This window comes from Lemur catta, chromosome 10 (genome assembly GCF_020740605.2).
Source record: "Lemur catta isolate mLemCat1 chromosome 10, mLemCat1.pri, whole genome shotgun sequence".
NCBI lineage: Eukaryota > Metazoa > Chordata > Mammalia > Primates > Lemuridae > Lemur > Lemur catta.
Window position 1 is genome coordinate 33,358,434 of NC_059137.1, and position 17,264 is coordinate 33,375,697.

General features: G+C 48.5%; 1 protein-coding gene across 1 annotated transcript in view; it reads left to right on the top strand.

Annotated features, from left to right (window-relative positions):
- GABBR2 (gamma-aminobutyric acid type B receptor subunit 2) overlaps window positions 1-17,264 on the top strand; it is a 365,809-nt gene that overhangs the window by 291,791 nt on the left and 56,754 nt on the right. The window contains exons 12-13 of the mRNA XM_045563833.1: window positions 1,089-1,196; window positions 9,817-9,939. Coding sequence (XP_045419789.1) covers window positions 1,089-1,196; window positions 9,817-9,939 — 231 coding nt within the window. The remainder of the gene's footprint in view (window positions 1-1,088; window positions 1,197-9,816; window positions 9,940-17,264) is intronic.

The window sequence follows — 17,264 nt, forward strand, 5'->3', positions numbered from 1 at the left end:
GCAGAATGAATCTGTGAAGCGAATGGGCTGGGAGCATTTCTGCAAACCTCCTAGGCTTGCTGATGGCAGCCCTGGGCTAGAAAGGGCCTGCTGGGGCCGGCACACCTGCCGTGCCCAGCACACCTGCCGTGCCCGGTGCTCTGCACACAGAGGGCTGGGCCTGCCTCTCTTTTTCTCCTACCACATCCACCTTCCTGCTTGTGTTCAGCTGAAGCAGGTTGAGACCTGTCAAAGGAAACTTAGCTGAAAAGAACTGAGGGAGAACAGATGAAAAACCAAAGTGTAGAACCACAGCTCACCGGCACGTGACTTCTTTGTCCCCGTGAGCTGGGAGGGCCCCAGAACTCAGTGGTGCACAGCCCAGGGCTGGGCCATGGTGTGGGGTCCAACCTGGAGGTGTGTGCGTGTCCTGGGGATCGGAGGGTGCCCAGTCCGGCAGGGTGGGGTCTGGGAGTGATGGCTGTGCAGGCGGGGAACAGGCACCATGGAGGCCCCGAGACCTAACAGAGGGTGGCCAAGGCCGGCCCAGCCTTTGGGGATCCAGGCTGTAGGCTCCTGTCAGGGCTGGCCATTCCCGTGAGCCACCAGGCCAGGGCTAGGGACCAGGGCACACCTTGAACCAGACAGGGCTTTCTTCCTGAGTGGAGACCCAAGGTCCAAGTGTGAGCTCTGCAGCCAGGCTGGCCTCCCAAGGTCACACTGGGCAGTGATAGCCAAGTGGCCTGACCATGGCGGGAGAGGGCTGGGTGGCAGGGGGAAGGGGAAGGCCAGAAGGCTGGTCCACCACCTTCTTATGAGCCCTCCGCAGTCTGGGGGCCCTGCGTGCCTCGTTCTGACTGGCTGTCTCAGGGCTGTGGGACTACGGAGGGCAGGATTTGACTCTCATACTCCCCTGTGCCCAGTGCCCTGGGCCTGGCAAGCGGCTGACACAGCCAACATCTGTTGAATGGGAATTAGACTGAAGAATGCCAGTGACACTCAGCGACATGCAGAGAAGAGTGTGTGTCCCCATCACCTAGATTCCCCTGCCGGGGTGGTCTCATCCACCTACGGGGGGGTTAACGCCTCTGTTTTCTTGTGGCCTGTAGGTCAGGACCTGGATTCTCACCGTGGGCTACACAACCGCCTTCGGGGCAATGTTTGCAAAGACCTGGAGGGTCCACGCCATCTTCAAGAATGTGAAAATGAAGAAAAAGGTAATCACTCTCCTTCTGTTTCAGGGTGTTGGTGGTGTTCACTCAGCATTTATTTAGCAAATATATGCCAGACACTGAGCTATTTGCTAGGCATTCAAGTAAACACAATCCCCACCTCCTGCTGGGGAAATCAGACAGTTAACAAAGTGTTTACGACACACGGTGTCAGGGCTAGCTGGGGACATACAGGAGGTGCTGGGGTACGAAGCACCCAAGGAAGGCTTCACAGAGGAAGTGCCACCGTGCTGGGACTGGAAGGGGAGTGGAAGTTAGGCAGGCAAATAGGATGGGGACGCTGCGAACCTTTTCGAAGGAACAGTGGGCACGGAAGCCTGAGGATAGGAACAGGGCGGTCACAGGCTGAGAGCGGCTGGGTGTGGCCACAGCATGGGGTTCCGGGGGCCAGGTGCAAGAAGAGGCTGAGGGGGAAGGCAGGAGCCACGTGCAGGAATCTGAACTTCAACGTGTGGGCAATGGGGAGCCCTTGAAAGAGGGGAGTAAAATGGGGCCAGGAGCGAATTTAATGATTCCATTTTCAAAGAGGCCCTTAGAGGACAGGAGCTCCCCCTGCACGGGGAGGAAAGCACCTGCCACCCGTGTGGGTGGGTGTAGCCGCGTGTTGAGTGAGCTCACTCGGGACGCAGTCACGGAAGAACTTTGTCCAGCACTGTCCTTAACTCTGCAACAGTGCCAGTTCTTCCCTTGCTCTGGGATAAAATTCAGGGGAAGGCTCGTGACTTTGAAGATGCTCTGGTCAGTAACTGACATGCGCAGTCCATAATAATATTCCAGACTTCAAACTGCACTCAGTGGCACAGTCTCTTCCTCCCCAGCCCAGGCCTGGGGCAGGCCAGCCGCCCACCCTGGGAGAGGGGCACAGGCCGGCGACCTCTCTCCTTGCCAGCCTGAGGTCTTTCCTCACCATCCTGTTCACCAGTGTCGACCCCACCAGACTAAGAGTTGGGCTGGAAAGACCTTACTTGCTGGGGGGTGGCATTGGGCTTGCTGGGCCTGGCAGGGGTTTAAGTGGGCCCTTTAGATTCTCATGGGGTGCTTCCGTGGGTCCCCCATTACTGGGAATTTCTATCCTGCAGTGCCCTTGACGCAGGTGAAATGCTCCCCCAATTGGCCATTTGTGGCTTCTTCCTCCACCCCTGAGCATCCCTTGGTTCCCCACCCCTGGGGTCACCCCACCTCTCCAGATCTTGGACAGAGCTGTGCCAGCTCTGCCTCACCCACGGCCCCCATCTGGGGCACAGGAAGTGCTCCTGCATCCCTTGTGCTATGGACTCGAGGAGTGAAGGCTTGTCCCACGGCAGCAGCGCCCCTCTTTTGTTCCATGCTCAGAGCAGCTGACCAGTCCCTCGTCCCCCTTTAGGTTTCCCAGGCAGGAGTCAAACATCGGTCCACAGGGACCCTATCGAGCCATCCAGTGGTCTCGGTAACATTGGAAACCAAGGCCTCTCCCTTGGTTTGAGGTCAAGGAGGAAACATTCACTCCACCCCCATCTCCCATCCATTCCTCTCACCTGGGGGAGGGATCTCATAGCACGTGACACCTCTTTCCCAAACTCCTCTTTTCAGTTCAGCCCACCCCCAGCCCGGTATACTTTTTAGAGCCCTGATGTGGGCAGAGCCTGTTTACAGACACCCCTTCTGCAGATTCCGCACTGTGGGCTCATCTCTCTTTGGAACATGGTGGCTGTTCCAGTTCTTCACTGGAACTTTCGTTTTGCCGCCTGGTTACCTGGCACCTGAGGCAGGCAGCAAGCCTGTCCGAGACAGCGGGGCCAGCAGGCAGAACAGAAGCCTGGGCTTCTAGTCCCTGCTTGACCACTGACCTGCCGTGCGACCTTAGACAGCACTCTTTTCTGGGTCTCTGTTTCCTCATCTTTCCTTATAGAATGGGGACATAGTGACATAGTATTGTCTCCTGAGTTGTGATCCTGTGGGCTCCTGCCTGGCACCCTGGTGGCACCTCTCACCCCTCCCCCCCTCACCCCTCCCCCCACTGCCAGGGCTGCCCCCTGCACTCTCAGATGGGGGGGGGTGTCCTGCATTCTCTGCTCCCTGCCTCACACCCAAAGCACCTCGGAAAGCGGCAGGCTGCATTTAGAGGGGGGACAGAGCAGGGCTCTACCACCCCTCCCTGTGCCCGCCTGGGGGCCCTGTCCTCCCCGGTGGGAAGCAGCATTGCTGAGACCGCCTTGCCATGAGGCCTCCCGGTTCTCAGCCCCGGCTGCACATTACAGTCCCATGGGAACCTTTGAAACTACAAAAAGTAGCCCGGCTCAGGCCAGTTGAAACCAAATCTCTGGGGCCCAGAGGTGAGCATCGGTAGCTCGTAGACATTCCCAGATCATGTTACTATACAGCCAGAGTTGAAGGCCTCTGGTCTAGCAAGATCAGGGCCCGACCTGCAGCAGCAGCAGCAGCAGCCTGGGGTCTGTTAGAAATGCAAGTTCTTGGGCCCCACCCTGGCCCTGATGAGCCAGAATCCTGGGGTGCTGTGGCAAGCCCAGGTTGAGAGGCACTGGTCGAGGTGACTTCTGGGGCCCTCCTGCTCTGCGGCTCTGGTTAAAAAGATGCTCTGCCATTTATGACAACTGCGTCCTGGTCTGGAAGGATCTCAGTGTTGATGCCTTCATGTTAGTATGTGATTCATCCATATTGTCGTCTGTAATAAAGAACCAGCCTTTATCTTCTGCTAGTCATGTGAGTGCTGAGCAAGAACACTCCGATTGTCTGGCAACAATCGACACTTGTCAGGGGAAACTTCAGGAGTCTGTGGGGTGTGATGTTGTCTCTGGAGACGGAGCCCTGCTCACTTCCCGCTGCACTGCCTGGGCCGGGGGGGGGGGGGGGGGGGGGGACCTGCTCCACCCCTGAGGGTCTGGGCGAACGCTGAGCTCTCAGGCTTGTGGTGGACCCAGGGATCTGGGGAAGGGGCTTGTATGAGAAACACCCCACCCCACCCCTTTTTGTTTTTAGAGACAGAGTCTTGCTCTGTTGCCAAAGCTCTAAAATGCAGTGTCGTGATCATAGCACACTGTAACCTCCAACTCCTGGGCTCAAACTATCCTCCTGCCTCAGCCTCCCGAGTAGCTGGGACTACAGACGTGTGCCACCATGCCCGGCTAATTTTTCTTAATTTTTGTAGAGATGGGGTCTCACGATGTTGCTCAGGCTCGTCTTGAACTCCTGGCCTCAAGTGATCCTCCTCTCTGAGCCTCCTAAAGTGCTGGGATTATAGGCATGAGCCACCGTGCCAGGCCCTTTTATTACCTTTTTTTTTTTTTTTTACCTTTTTTTCTAATTTGTTTTTTAACTTTGTATACATTATTTTTACTTTTTAAAACTATTTTTTAGCTTTTTAGAACTTTTTTCCTACTTTTTTAAGGGTGAGGACGTCAGTGGGGGATAAAACAGGGTATGCAGTTAGAGGACTAGAAGGTAGAGGAGGGGGACATCGGGGGATGGCAGTTACATCATCAGGGGTCTAGACTAGAGGGAGACAACTGGGTTGGGGAGGAGGGCATTAGGAGCGGGAATGACATCAAGGACAATGAGGGTGACACAGGGACGGAACGTGGGATGAGAGCGGGAAGGTGAGAAGGTTCATGGGGGGATCACTGTCACTTCCATTCAATTCATGTCACTGAGCTGTCCATGTAAAAATGGTTAAAACAGTAAAGTGTATGTTATGTGTATTTTACCATAATAAAACAAAACAACAACAATAAAAACAACCTTGGTTGTATAAAACCCTGGAATCATGAAGAAGAGCCCCATTTTGAACTGCAATGGCCACAACCCTTTCGAAACAATCTGAGTCCCTGATTGAGTTTTTGCTCTGAGTAAGGGACAAATTTCCCTTCTCCATCCCACCTTGTCTAATTTGGTTGATAAATGGTGCTTAGCCACAGCACCACAAACCTCCTGGAATAACGAAAGCCTAGAGCAACCCCAAAGAGTTTCTAATACCAGAATGGTGTGTTCTTCCTGCCTTCATCACTGTCAAAACAAAATTAGTACCAAATCTTGTACTCGAAGCCTTTGGCAGTTCGTATTGTTCATTTGTACTGCGCAACCATCACCACCATCCATCTCCAAATGTTTTCATCTTCCCACAGTGTTTAATCACCCATTAAACACTAATTCTCCATCCCTTTTCCCTCCCCCTAGCCCTGGCCACTGTGATTCTCCTTTCTGTCTCTGTCTCTATGACCTTGACTCCCCCAGGAACCTCATATAAGTTGAATCATACAATATTTGACCTTTTGTGAGTGACTTGTTTTATTTGGATTCTTTTAAAGAAGTTTGAGGCTCATGCCTATAATCTCAACTCTTTGGAAGGCCAAGATGGGAGGACTGCTTGAGCCTAGGAGTTCAAGACCAGCCTGGGCAATATAGCAAGACCCCATCTCTAAAAAAAATATTTTTTTAATTAACTGAGCATGATGGCACACACCTATAGTCCTAGCTACTTGGGACACTGAGGCAGGAGGACCCCTTGAGCCAGGAGTTCAAGGTTACAGTGAGCAGTGGTCACGCCATTGCATTCCAGCCTGGGAGACAGAGCGAGACCCTGTCTCTAAAAAAAAAAAAAAAAAAAGGAAGAAGTTTGGACTATTTTTAGTGGGTTCCTTAATTTTTTTTTTTTTACTGACACATATACTAGATTTACATAAATTTGAAGATGCAATCATATGCCTTTTTTCAATGCAGTCTTTTTATCCCTTTCTTCTTTCCTTAGCTCCTAACCTCCTCCTCCCTCCACCCACAATGGCTTGCCCTCCCCAAACACACATACACAAGCTTCACCCACTATGGCCACAGTTTTCTAAAGACATTAAAGGAAAAAAAGTCTATTGAAAAAAAGTATTGACACATGGTGACTTAACACTTCCAAATTTGATATTTTTATAGCATGTTACCATTTTTTCCTAAAGACCAATCTTAAAATCTTAAATTGAGAAGCCTTGTTGTGGTCTATATTCTGCCTCTTACTAGGACCAAATCAAAGTGTTGAGACAAGAGCAGTAACTCAGAGATGAGACCTTCTGTCCTGGGGCAGATGTTTTTTGGAGAGGGAAGTTCGCTACACACTTGACTTGGTGCTGTGACAACAACAGGAGCTATAATCTGAGGACCCTCCCTCAGCTCGACTTAAGGAAATGCCAAGAGGGGACTTTTAACAGCTTCCCCAAAACATCAGCCATCTGCGTGAGGGCAGGAGGGCAGGGCCGAACCCCAGGGCACCATCCTTGCTCCACTCTCTGTGAACGGTATGCCCTGAAGCAATGAATTGGCCCAATAGAAGCCCAGTCTGAATCAGTCAAAAAAACTGAAGGTTTTTTGAAGAAATAAAGAAATACACTTCCCTCTAAACTAGGGGTCAGCCAAGTTTTTTGTAAAGAGCCAGATAGTAAATATGTGAGTCTGCAGGCTATTCTGTCTCAGCCGCAGCCACGCAGCTCTGCTCTTACAGAATGAAAGCAGCCGCAAATATGCAAATGAATGGGCCTGGCTATATTCCCATAAAACTTTATTTGTAAAAACAGGTGGTGGGCCAAATCTGTAATTTGCTAATACCTGCTCTAAACAACAAGAAGAAGTGACGTTTAGTAATAGTACCTGGCATCTGCTGAGCAGTTACTGTAAGCCAGGCTCTGGTAATTTGGTGTGGCTTGTGCGGTTGTGGTCCCCATTTTGTAGATGAGGAAACTGGCGCAGAGGGTTTAGGGAACTTACCCAATGTCACACAACTAGTTAGTTTGCTTCAAACTCAGATCTGATTCCAGAACCAGGTGCTTAATCATTGCTGGATGCCTTTGCTCCCATCTTTAAGTGAGAGGGAAGCACTAGTAACCCCCTGGCCTCAGAGCGAGGACTGTGTCATAAGCCAGAGAGAAGTTTAGGCAGATTTTAAGAGAAGGAAGGAGGTCAGCGAGGCTGAAGTGAGACTAGATGCCTTTGCCTAATGCAAGGGTGCTCTGGTCCATAGAATTATATGGTGAGGTCAATGCTGTTTTGTCATTCCTTCCTTCAGTTTTCATTGTGTAAGATTATTTTAAATCACCTGTCCTTGACATTGTATTTTGTATATGCATGGGTGTATTTGTTTAATTACCCACTATTAGCCTTTCCCACTAAAATGCGTGTTCCATGAAGGCAGAATGTTTATGTTCTGTCCGCTGTTGCATCCGCAATACCTAGAGCAGAACCTGACTCAGAGTAGGCACTCAATAAACAATTTTGCACTTAATAAATGAAATGTGATTCATAAATACTTAGCCTAAATCCACAATTCAGTCACAAACACTGATCAAGTGCCAAGCTGTGGGGAAAGTGCCAAAAAGGAATTGGCCATGTGCTCTCCTCTTACTCAGGATCTTCCCACCTCAGATCCATCTGTGTCAGGGTTAGTCCTATGTCTAGTAGAGCTGAGCCACAATATCACACTCTGCCCCTAGATGTCACTCTGTCTTAACATAAACACAACATCACTAATAGTCAAAACTCAAAAGTGATGGTAGCCAAACAGCGACCGTTCGTTGAGCATCTTCTCTGTGCCAGACTCAATATTAGGTGCTTTACATACATCATCCCATTTTATCCTCATACCAACTCTGCAGCTTAGGGATCACTGGCCCCACTTTTAAAAGAAGGAAACAGGCCTAGCAAGGTTAAGCAACTTGCCCAAGATCATATTTAATAAGAACTGGAATTAGCATGAGGTCTTCTAATTTCAAAACCTGTGTCCTTTCCTTTATACCATAGTTGAAGAATAATATTTAATACATGAGCCTCCCTGATCTCTCCCTCCCTGTGCCCCTGGCCATTTACAAATGAGAAATGCAGAATGAGAGAGAAAGTAATTTGTCCATGATCACGTAGGTAGCAAGGAATGGAGGCAGGATTCTAACGGGGGTCCATTTAATTCCAAATGCTTCCAAATTCCACTGCCCCACACTACTGCAAACTTAATATTTGAGCCTTAAGATTAGAAGGGCCTTACTTTATCTCATTTGTAAGAGCAAAATTCTGGTACTCATCTTTTAAGGTCATGTGTGCCCCATGCAGGGCATGCCTGGATTCACAGAGGAGAAGCCGCATGTGCTTAGTCTTGAAATCAGGGTAGGCGTGTGCCAGCTGAAAGGTGGGGGTAGGGCCTTCAGGGGTCAGGCCCAGCTGGGCAAATGCCTGCATTTGAGCATGTCCTCCAAGTCCTAAGCTCCTCGGGCATTTCTGCCTTTTGCCCAGTTTCTCAAGGCTAGCAGGGAATTGCCTAGTTCTCCAGAGGGTGAGGCTTAAGCCGGGTTTCTGCAGAGCATCATCAGTTCACTGGGTCCTTCTTGCAAATCTCAAAGACAGGGCTTTGCCAGTGCCCTGCCCCCAGGTACAGTGATTTTGGTAGATTCGATCTCTTTGGCAGTAACTCAGCAACACTTTCTCCTTGTTCTTTTCACATTCAGCAACAAAGAGGCCTCTTGAGTTTCTGTTTCTCCTTTGAAAATTATTTTAATCGTTAAAAGCCCGACCTGATAATATTTCTTAAGCTTCTGCCTTAGTTTTGTTTATTTTTCCCAGAGTCTTTTCCAAAACTACTTCATCACATTAGCTTTCATTTGGGGACTTGGGGGTATACACAGACAGGCAATAAGTGAGACACAGGTCAGCTTTGACGGGACAGTATTTGTCCCCAGGCTAATCCCTATCAAACGATTTAAAGTGGGGTAGGAATCTCACAGTGTAACAAAAATATCCCAGGCTGCAAAAAGGGACAGGAGTTATGTTTCCTGTTTTCATACTCTTTCATGTTGATTCAACCTATCAAACTTGTAAGTACCTACTGCATGCCAGGCCCCGTTAGGTGCTGAGCGTACACAAATAAATAAAACAGGTTTCCCTTCTGTCTGGGGCGCCCCAGTTTACTGAGAACAACTTAATATAGCATCTGGTTGGTGCTGAAAATGTTGGAGGGTGTGAACTCTGGAGAAAGGAGGAGCTTGGTTCAAATCTGGGCTTCGTCTCTTATTAGCTTTATTACATTGAGCAAGTTACTTAGCTCCCCAGAAGCCTCAGTTTCTTCATCTGTAAAATGGGAATAATGGCAGTACCTGCCTTTATATGGGACGATACATGTAAAACAATCAACCTAGAGACACAAAGTTCATTGAATGTTAGCTATCCTTCTCATTCATCGTTCTTGTTCTTACTACTGTGGTTGTGCCTGATAATTAAGTATGTGAACCAAGTGCTATGGGAGTAATTAGTTGTGCTGTGGGAGTTAGAGGGGACTTCATGGAGGAGGTGATAATTGATCAGGGTCTTTAAGGATTGTTAGAAATTTGCCAGACAGAAAGAATAGGGTGTTGCAGACAAAAGAACCAGCACCTGCAAAGACCCAGAGGGTGAAAATCACAGCTGGGCCAGAGACCAGGAGTGGCCAGACTTCAACAATGTGCACATGTATGTTTGTGGAGTGGTCGGGCCAAGCCTGGGCAAGGCCTTGAATGTCAAGCAAGGGAGCTTGGCCAGATTTATCCCGTGGATGGTGGAGAGTCGGGAAGCTCTCCCTCACACCTGCTCCCCTTCACTTCGTCCCTCTCTGCAGATCATCAAGGACCAGAAGCTGCTTGTGATCGTGGGGGGCATGCTGCTGATTGACCTGTGCATCCTGATTTGCTGGCAGGCTGTGGACCCCTTGCGGAGGACGGTGGAGAGGTACAGCATGGAGGTAAGCACCAGGCGCCAGCAGGTCGGGGGCCCGCAGGACACGGCTCCCAGACGCAGGGACAGGGAGGCTGTGCGGCTCCGGGACCGTCCAGTGCCCCTTGGGGGCACCTCGTTAGTTCCATTTCCTTCCATTTGAAACAGATATTATCTCAGGAAGGCCAAATATAAGGTGTCGGGAAAGAAGTTAATATTACCATTAATATATGCAGGATTAAGGGGAAATGTTGGGCTGTTTAAGAGTTTATTCTCATACGTTGTAAAAGCCCCCATTTATACGATCCATCATTTGAGAAATGACATTGCGTTTTTATCTCTCCTTCAAAGTAAATCCTCTAAAACGTGCTCCAAGGGAATAAACATTCTGATAGCTCCTTCTAGATACTATATGATTTTCAAAGTGATAAGCCATATATTTCTTTTCATGAGTTTTATATCAGATATTTGTTAAAATAAAGAACTGTACATGAAAGTACTGTTTATATATAAATTTTACTTGTCTTGCATCCAGCCTTGCCCTGAACTCACACTGGTCTTCCCAGGATGCTCCAGATTAGGGAAGATCCAGTCCCTGTGGAAGCTGTAGTTTTGTTGACTTTCTCTTTGAACAATGAGCCATGCCTTTGTTGGATGGGGCCAGGCTGCCCTGGAGTGTGCTGTTCGGTAGGATCTCTATATGGTGTAGCAAACTCTACTGACAGAACGAGAATCTCCATTTCTCTCACTCCTTTATTAGGGAAATCTTTTAGTGAACTTTAGTGTGAATTCTTAAACTAAACCGGTAATTCTATGCATTGGGGACAGAGGTTTTTATCCTTCTAGACAAGAAGGTTTTCTCGCAAATAAGATGCTCAGCCTCATTTATTTCGAGACAGACAGAGGGTTTACTCAGCTCAGGAAGAAGTTATGCAATCAGAGCAGCGGCAGCGAATGCCATTTAGGAAAGAGATTTAAGACCCTGTGCTTCCATCTCACCCCCTTCCACGTACATCCTGGAAGGAAGCAGGACTCTGGACACAACCAGAGCTGGCAGAGAGGATGGGCCTGATGCTGGCTGTGCCCGTGGGCTGAGGGGGCAGGAACTGAGTCCACTCAAGCAGACAGACTGCTTCCCGAGGGGAGGTGACATCTAGTCACCATGCATCGTGCACAGTGGGCCACATAGCACCTGCCTCCCCGCTCCATCACAAGAGAACTCCCCGCCCACCCCCAGAATTGAGAGATCCAGACAGGATGTCAACACTAGGAAGAGCTATCCTTGGCTAATGGGGCTCCTGAGCTAGGGAGAGCCTGGGGTAATGATGATACGGTGATAATAGCAAGCAATAATGATGATAAGAGTGGTGATGGTGATGACAGCTGGCATTGTGTGTTAGCTCATTTAATTCTCACAACAACTCCAGGAAGTAGATGCTATCATTTTACTGATGAGGAAACAGAAAGCCAGGGAGGTTGTATAACTTACCCCAGGTTACCTGGCGGGTTGGTGACAATGCCATTAGCTACCCTCTCACCCACGACCCCACCCAGCCTTTCCTGGCCCTTTGTTCGTTGGCCACAGATCTGGAAATGGGTAGGGAAGGGAAATGTTTTCACATGCTACAGATGAGGACTAAAATTGGAATAATGGGCAGACTGAGGGCCCAGGATAACAGGCGCGGGGAACAGGGTGAGTCAGGCAGAGCTCGTGGGAATGCCTGGAGTGGACTGGGTGGACAGAGACCAGACCGAGATGGGCCGGTGCCGAGCCCAAGGGCAGACTGGGAGGCTGCATGGCTGCCACCTGCCCCCCAGGTGAAGGTGGGGGCTGAGTGTGCACAGGGAGTCCCCAAGGCTCCAGCTGGGGTGAGGAGAGAGGGCAGGGCTGGAGCCAGCCTGAGTCAGCAGATTCTGGAAATGGAGAAGCCTGTCCCCGTGGGCCGTTTAAACAAGATAAACCTGTGCAGGCCGGTTTGTGTAACTGCCGGTTTGCTAGCGTGGATCTTGCCCTTCTTCCTTCTGCTGTAGTGAGGACTGCTGCCGTCAGGGCTCTGTGCTTAGAACCCTAACGTGTTCCAGACCTTCCAGGGCAATGGTTCTCACACCGAGGAGCCCTGCGGCGCCGCAAAACTGCCTTTCTGTGCAGATGAGGAAACTGAGCCTGGAAAGGGGGAGAGCCCTGCCCAGGCCACCCAGGTTGTCCCAGGCAAGGCCCAGATGTGCCGTCTCTGTGCTTCTCTCGGTCTGTGCTGAGATTTCTCCCTGAACCTTTTCTGGCGGGCTCTTCCTTTTCTCTTCTTATTTTAGGATTGGCCTGTCACTTGTTGCCATGGAAGCAGAACCCTTTGATCTGTCCACCCACAGCCCTGTTTACTGTCGCTTTTCTACCAAACAGCGCTGAGCTGTCAGTTGGTTTCTTGCAAACCTGCCACTGTCAGACACGGGCGTGGTGGTTGAGCGGTGTGCCCAGGGGCTGGGGTTCCTGAGGGCTCCTTCAAGGGACTTCTCACCAGGAAGCCTAAGTTTGAGGGAGAGGTGATCAAAGATCTTTCTGACCTGTCCCCTCCTCCCCCATACCTACCTCAGACACTGCGCCCTGGGCTCTCTGAGCACCTTAGGTTTCCATGCCTAGACCTTGCTCTGTGTCACACTTGCAGGCCTTTGTGCCTACCGCACCCCCTTCTGGACTCTTCTCTGCCAAGTAAAGGACTTAAGTGGATACGTGTCCCTGTGTTCACTGGCTCTGCCGAGGTGAGCATCTGCTCTGCCTGGCTCCCTTTCCTTCCCCGGCACCCTCCAGGACTCAGCACTCTGTGCGTCCATCCCTGCTGGGCACGGCTCTACCCCACTCCTGCCGGCCCGCCAGCCTCTCCGGGACAGGGCCCCATCTGAGCTAGCCCCTGTGTGCCCAGCCCAGCACCTACGGCATCTTCCATGAGATGACAGCGGTGGTCGTGGCAGCCATGGCCCCCGGTCTCATGGCTAGCCAGGGAGGGGACTAAACACGCAGACACATTAGCGCTGTCACTTCAGATCCTGATAGATTCTGATGGCAGTTAGAAGTAAATAAACAGGACAGAGGGCTGGAGGATAACAAGAAGTGCCCGTGGTGGAAGAGATTCTCCCTGGGAGAGGGCACTGCTGCGTATCAGGGGAATGAGCATCCCCTGAAGCCCCACTGGGGCAGCCCAGCTCCACATCCTTATTATTTCTGGGTCGTAAATATTTATATAGCACTTGTCATGTGCCAGGCACTGTTCTAAATGCTTTACAAGTATGAGCTCATTTAATCTAATCTGCATAATAACGCTGTGGGGTGGGAGCTATTATTGTCCCCATTTTATAGATGAAGAAACTGAGGCACAGAGAGCTTCAGCGACTCACCAGGTCACTCAGCCAGTGGGTGGCAGAGCCTGGATTCCAACCCAGGTGGTCCGCTTTTAGTCCTGACGGGTCCTGAGTGCTGGTTTTATCGCCTCTTCCCCCGTTCAGGGGCTGTACCCAGCACCCTCGGAGCAGGCTGACCGTTTGCCTGTGACCTTGGGGCCTGACCACAGCCTCCAGACCGCTGCCAAGACTCCGGCTGTGGCTCAGCACCCCCAGCCTCCACACGAGCCCCAGGCTGATTCCAGCCTCACTCTCACTTACTCGACAAAATTTAACAAATGTGTCGAGTGAACCAACCATGTGTCAGGCCTTGTGCAGGACTCCAGAGAGGCAGCCGTGAAAAAGATATGGCCCTGCCCTCAAGGGCCCTTCAGAGCAGTGGGGGAGTCGGACGAGTCGGTGGCTAACGCACACCCTACAAGGCACAGGGTGCTGGGGACAGTGCAGGGCGCTGTGGAGCCTGGGGAGGGGCACCCATCTGGCCTCAGGGGTCGGGGAAGGTTTCCCAGCTGAGAGCCAGGGAGGCCAGAGCAGGTGCAGGAGCGGGAGGGACACTCAGGCAGAGACTGTGCATTCGGAGAGTGGCAGCCTGTCCCATTAACAAGCGCTGGGAGGACATGGGGCAGTGGGACTCCACACACCGTGGGGAAGCTGCTACATGGGCACAGCCACTTAGAAAGTCATTTGATGTAACGTCAGAGATGCACCCAGAGCCCAGCAATTCCACTGGGCGCGTCCCTAGAAAGTCCCACTTGGTGCCCCGGGAGACCCAAGCGTGGGTGCTCATGGCCGCACTGTCCATACAGCCAAAGCCTGTGGGAGTCCCAGGCGCCCCACAGGACCAGAATGGATACGTGCTTTGTGGTGTTTTCAAACGCGGGAAGGCTGTGCAGCTGTGGAAGTGAATGATCCGCAGCCAGACACAGCAGCCTGGACGCAGCCCAACAGCACGGCGATGAGCAAAAACAGCAAGTCGCACGTGAATACCCAGAATATGTTTTCACATACTTAAAGTTCAAGCACTGGAGAAACTAAACAGAATACGATTTAAGGATATATGCATAGGTAGTAAAAACATAAAAAAAGAAAAAGAAGGCAGTTGTTAATACAAAATTCAAGGTTGTGCTTACCTCTTGGTGAGCGGGGTAGGAAGACACTATCGGGAAAGGCACACGGGGCCCGTAAGTTTCTGGCAATTATTCTTCGAATTGTACATACACAGTATATCTACTCTTCGGAAAGGATGATGTATATCATTTTTGAAATTTATTTACACTTAATAGACTTTATTTCGTAGAGTAGTTGTAGGTTTACAGAAAAATTTAACAAAGGTACAAAGAGTTCTGATGTACTCCCCATGCCCCACCCCCACAGCTTCCCATATTATTAATCTTGCATTGTCTGGTACATTTATCCAAATGGTGGACCAATATTAGTACATTATTCTTCACCAAAGTCCATAGTTTATGTGAGAGTTCACTCTTTATGTTGTACAGTTCTGTGGGCTTTGCCAAATGCATAATGTCATGTGTCCACCATTCTGTCATACAGAATGGACTCACCGTCCCAAGTACCCTCTGTGCTTTACTAAGCCCTGGCAACAACTGATCCATAGTTTTTCCTTTTCCATAACATTATATAGGTGGAATCATACACCTTTTTAGACTGGCTTCTCTCATTTAGTAGTATGCATCTAAGGTTCCTCCATATATTTTCATGGCTTGATAGCTCTTTTCTTTTTATCATTGAGTAATATTCTGTTTCCTAGATGTACCAGTTTGTTTATCCATTCACCCATTGAAAGTCATCTTGGTTGCTTCTGCTTCCAAGTTGTGGCGGTTATGAATAAGGCTGCCATAAGCCTTTGTGTGTAGGTTTCTGTGTGGACATAAGTCTTCAACACTTTTGGATAAATACCTAGAAGTGCAAGTGCTGATTATATGGCGAGAGTATGTTTAGTTTTGTAAGAAACTGCAACACTGTCTTCCACAGTGGCTGTACTGGCAATATTTCACATTCCCACTAGCAATAAATGAGAGCTCCTGTTGCTCCACATCCTTGCCAGGATTTGGTACTGTCAATGTTTTGGATTTGAGCCATTCTGATAGATGTATAGTAGTATCTAATTGTTTTAATTTGCAATTCCCCAATGACCTATGATGTTGAGCAACTTTTCATATGCTTATTTGCCATCTGTATATATATATATATTTTGGTGAGGTGTCTGTTCAGATCTTTTGCCCACTTTTGAAATAGATTGTTTGTTTTCTTATTATTGAGTTTTAAGAGTTCTTCGTATATTTCAGATACAGTTTCTTTATCAGATATGTGTTTTGTAAATATATTCTCTTAGTCTGTGGCTTATCTTTTCATTCTCTTAACATTGTCTTTTACAGAGCAGAAGTTTTAAATTGTAACATCTAGCTTATCAGTTTTTTCCTTCATGGCTCATGCTTTTGGTGTTGTATCAAAACACTCATTGCCAAACACCAGGTTACCTGGATTTTCTCCTATTATATCCTAGAAGCTTTATGGTTTTACATTTTACATTTAGGTCTATGATCCATTTTGAGTAAATTTTTGTGGAAGGTGTAAGATCTGTGTCTGGACTTCTTTTTGTGCATATGGATGTCCAGTTGTCCCAGCACCATTTGCTAAAAAAACTATCTTTTCTCCATTGGGTCACCATTACATATCTGTCATAGATCCGTTGACTATATTTGGGTGGCCTTATTTCTGGGCTCCTTGTTCTGTTACATCAATCTATTTGTCTTTTATTTCACCAACACCAGTGTCGTGATTACTATAGCTTTATGGTAAGTCTTGAAGTCAGTCCAACTTTGTTCTTCAATGTCGTGTTGACTCTTCTGGGTCTTTTGCCTCCACATATAAACTTCAGAATTAGTTTGTTGATATCCACAAAGCAACTTGCTTGGATTTTGAGGAGGATTACAATGAAGCTACAGATCAAGCTGGGAAGTACTGACATCTTAACAATAGTGAGTCTTCCGATCAATAGACATGGATTATCTCTCTATTTATTTATATCTTTCCTTGATTATCTTTCATTAAAGTTTTGTAAATTTCCTCATATAGATGTTGTATATAATTTGTTAGATTTACATCTATTTTTGTTTGGGTACTGATGTAAATGGGTTGTGTATTTAATTTCAAATTTCAGTTGCTCATTTCTGGTCCAAGCATGCCTAGTTTTATTGCACTTCACTATATTGTGCTTCACAGATATGGCATTTTTTACAAAGTGAAGGTTTGTGGCAACTCTTCATCAAACAAGTCTGTTGGCACCATTTTCCAAAAGCGTGTGTTCACTTTGTGTCTCTGTGTCATATTTTGGTAATTCTCATGCTATTTCAAACTATTTTATTATTATTATGTCCATTATACTGATTTGTCATCAGTGATCCTCCATGTTCCTATTGTAGTTGTTTTGGGGTGCCAGGCCCATATAAGATGGCAAACTGAATAAATGTGTGTGTTCTAACTGCTCCACCAACCAGCTGTTCCCCTGTCTCTCTCCCTTTCCTCAGGCCTCCCTATTCTCTGAGACATAACAATGTTGAAATTAAGCCAATTAATTACCTTACAATCGCCCATAAGTGTTCAAGTGAAAGGAAGAGTCATATATCTCCCACTTTAAATGAAAAGCTAGAAATGATTAAGCTCAGTCAGGAAGACATGTCCAAAGCCAAGATAGGCCAAAAGTTAGGCCTCTTGTACCAAACAGTTTAACCAAGTTGTAATGCAAAGGAAAAGTTCTTGAAGGAAATTAAAAGTGCTACTCCAATGACAAGAAAGCAAAACAGCCCTTTTGCTGATATGAAGAAAGTTCAAGTGCTCTGGATAGAGGATCAAACCAGCCACAACATTCCCATAAGCCAAAGCCTAATCCAGTGCAAGGCCCTAACTCTCTTCAATTCTGTGAAAGCTGAGAGAGGTAAGGAA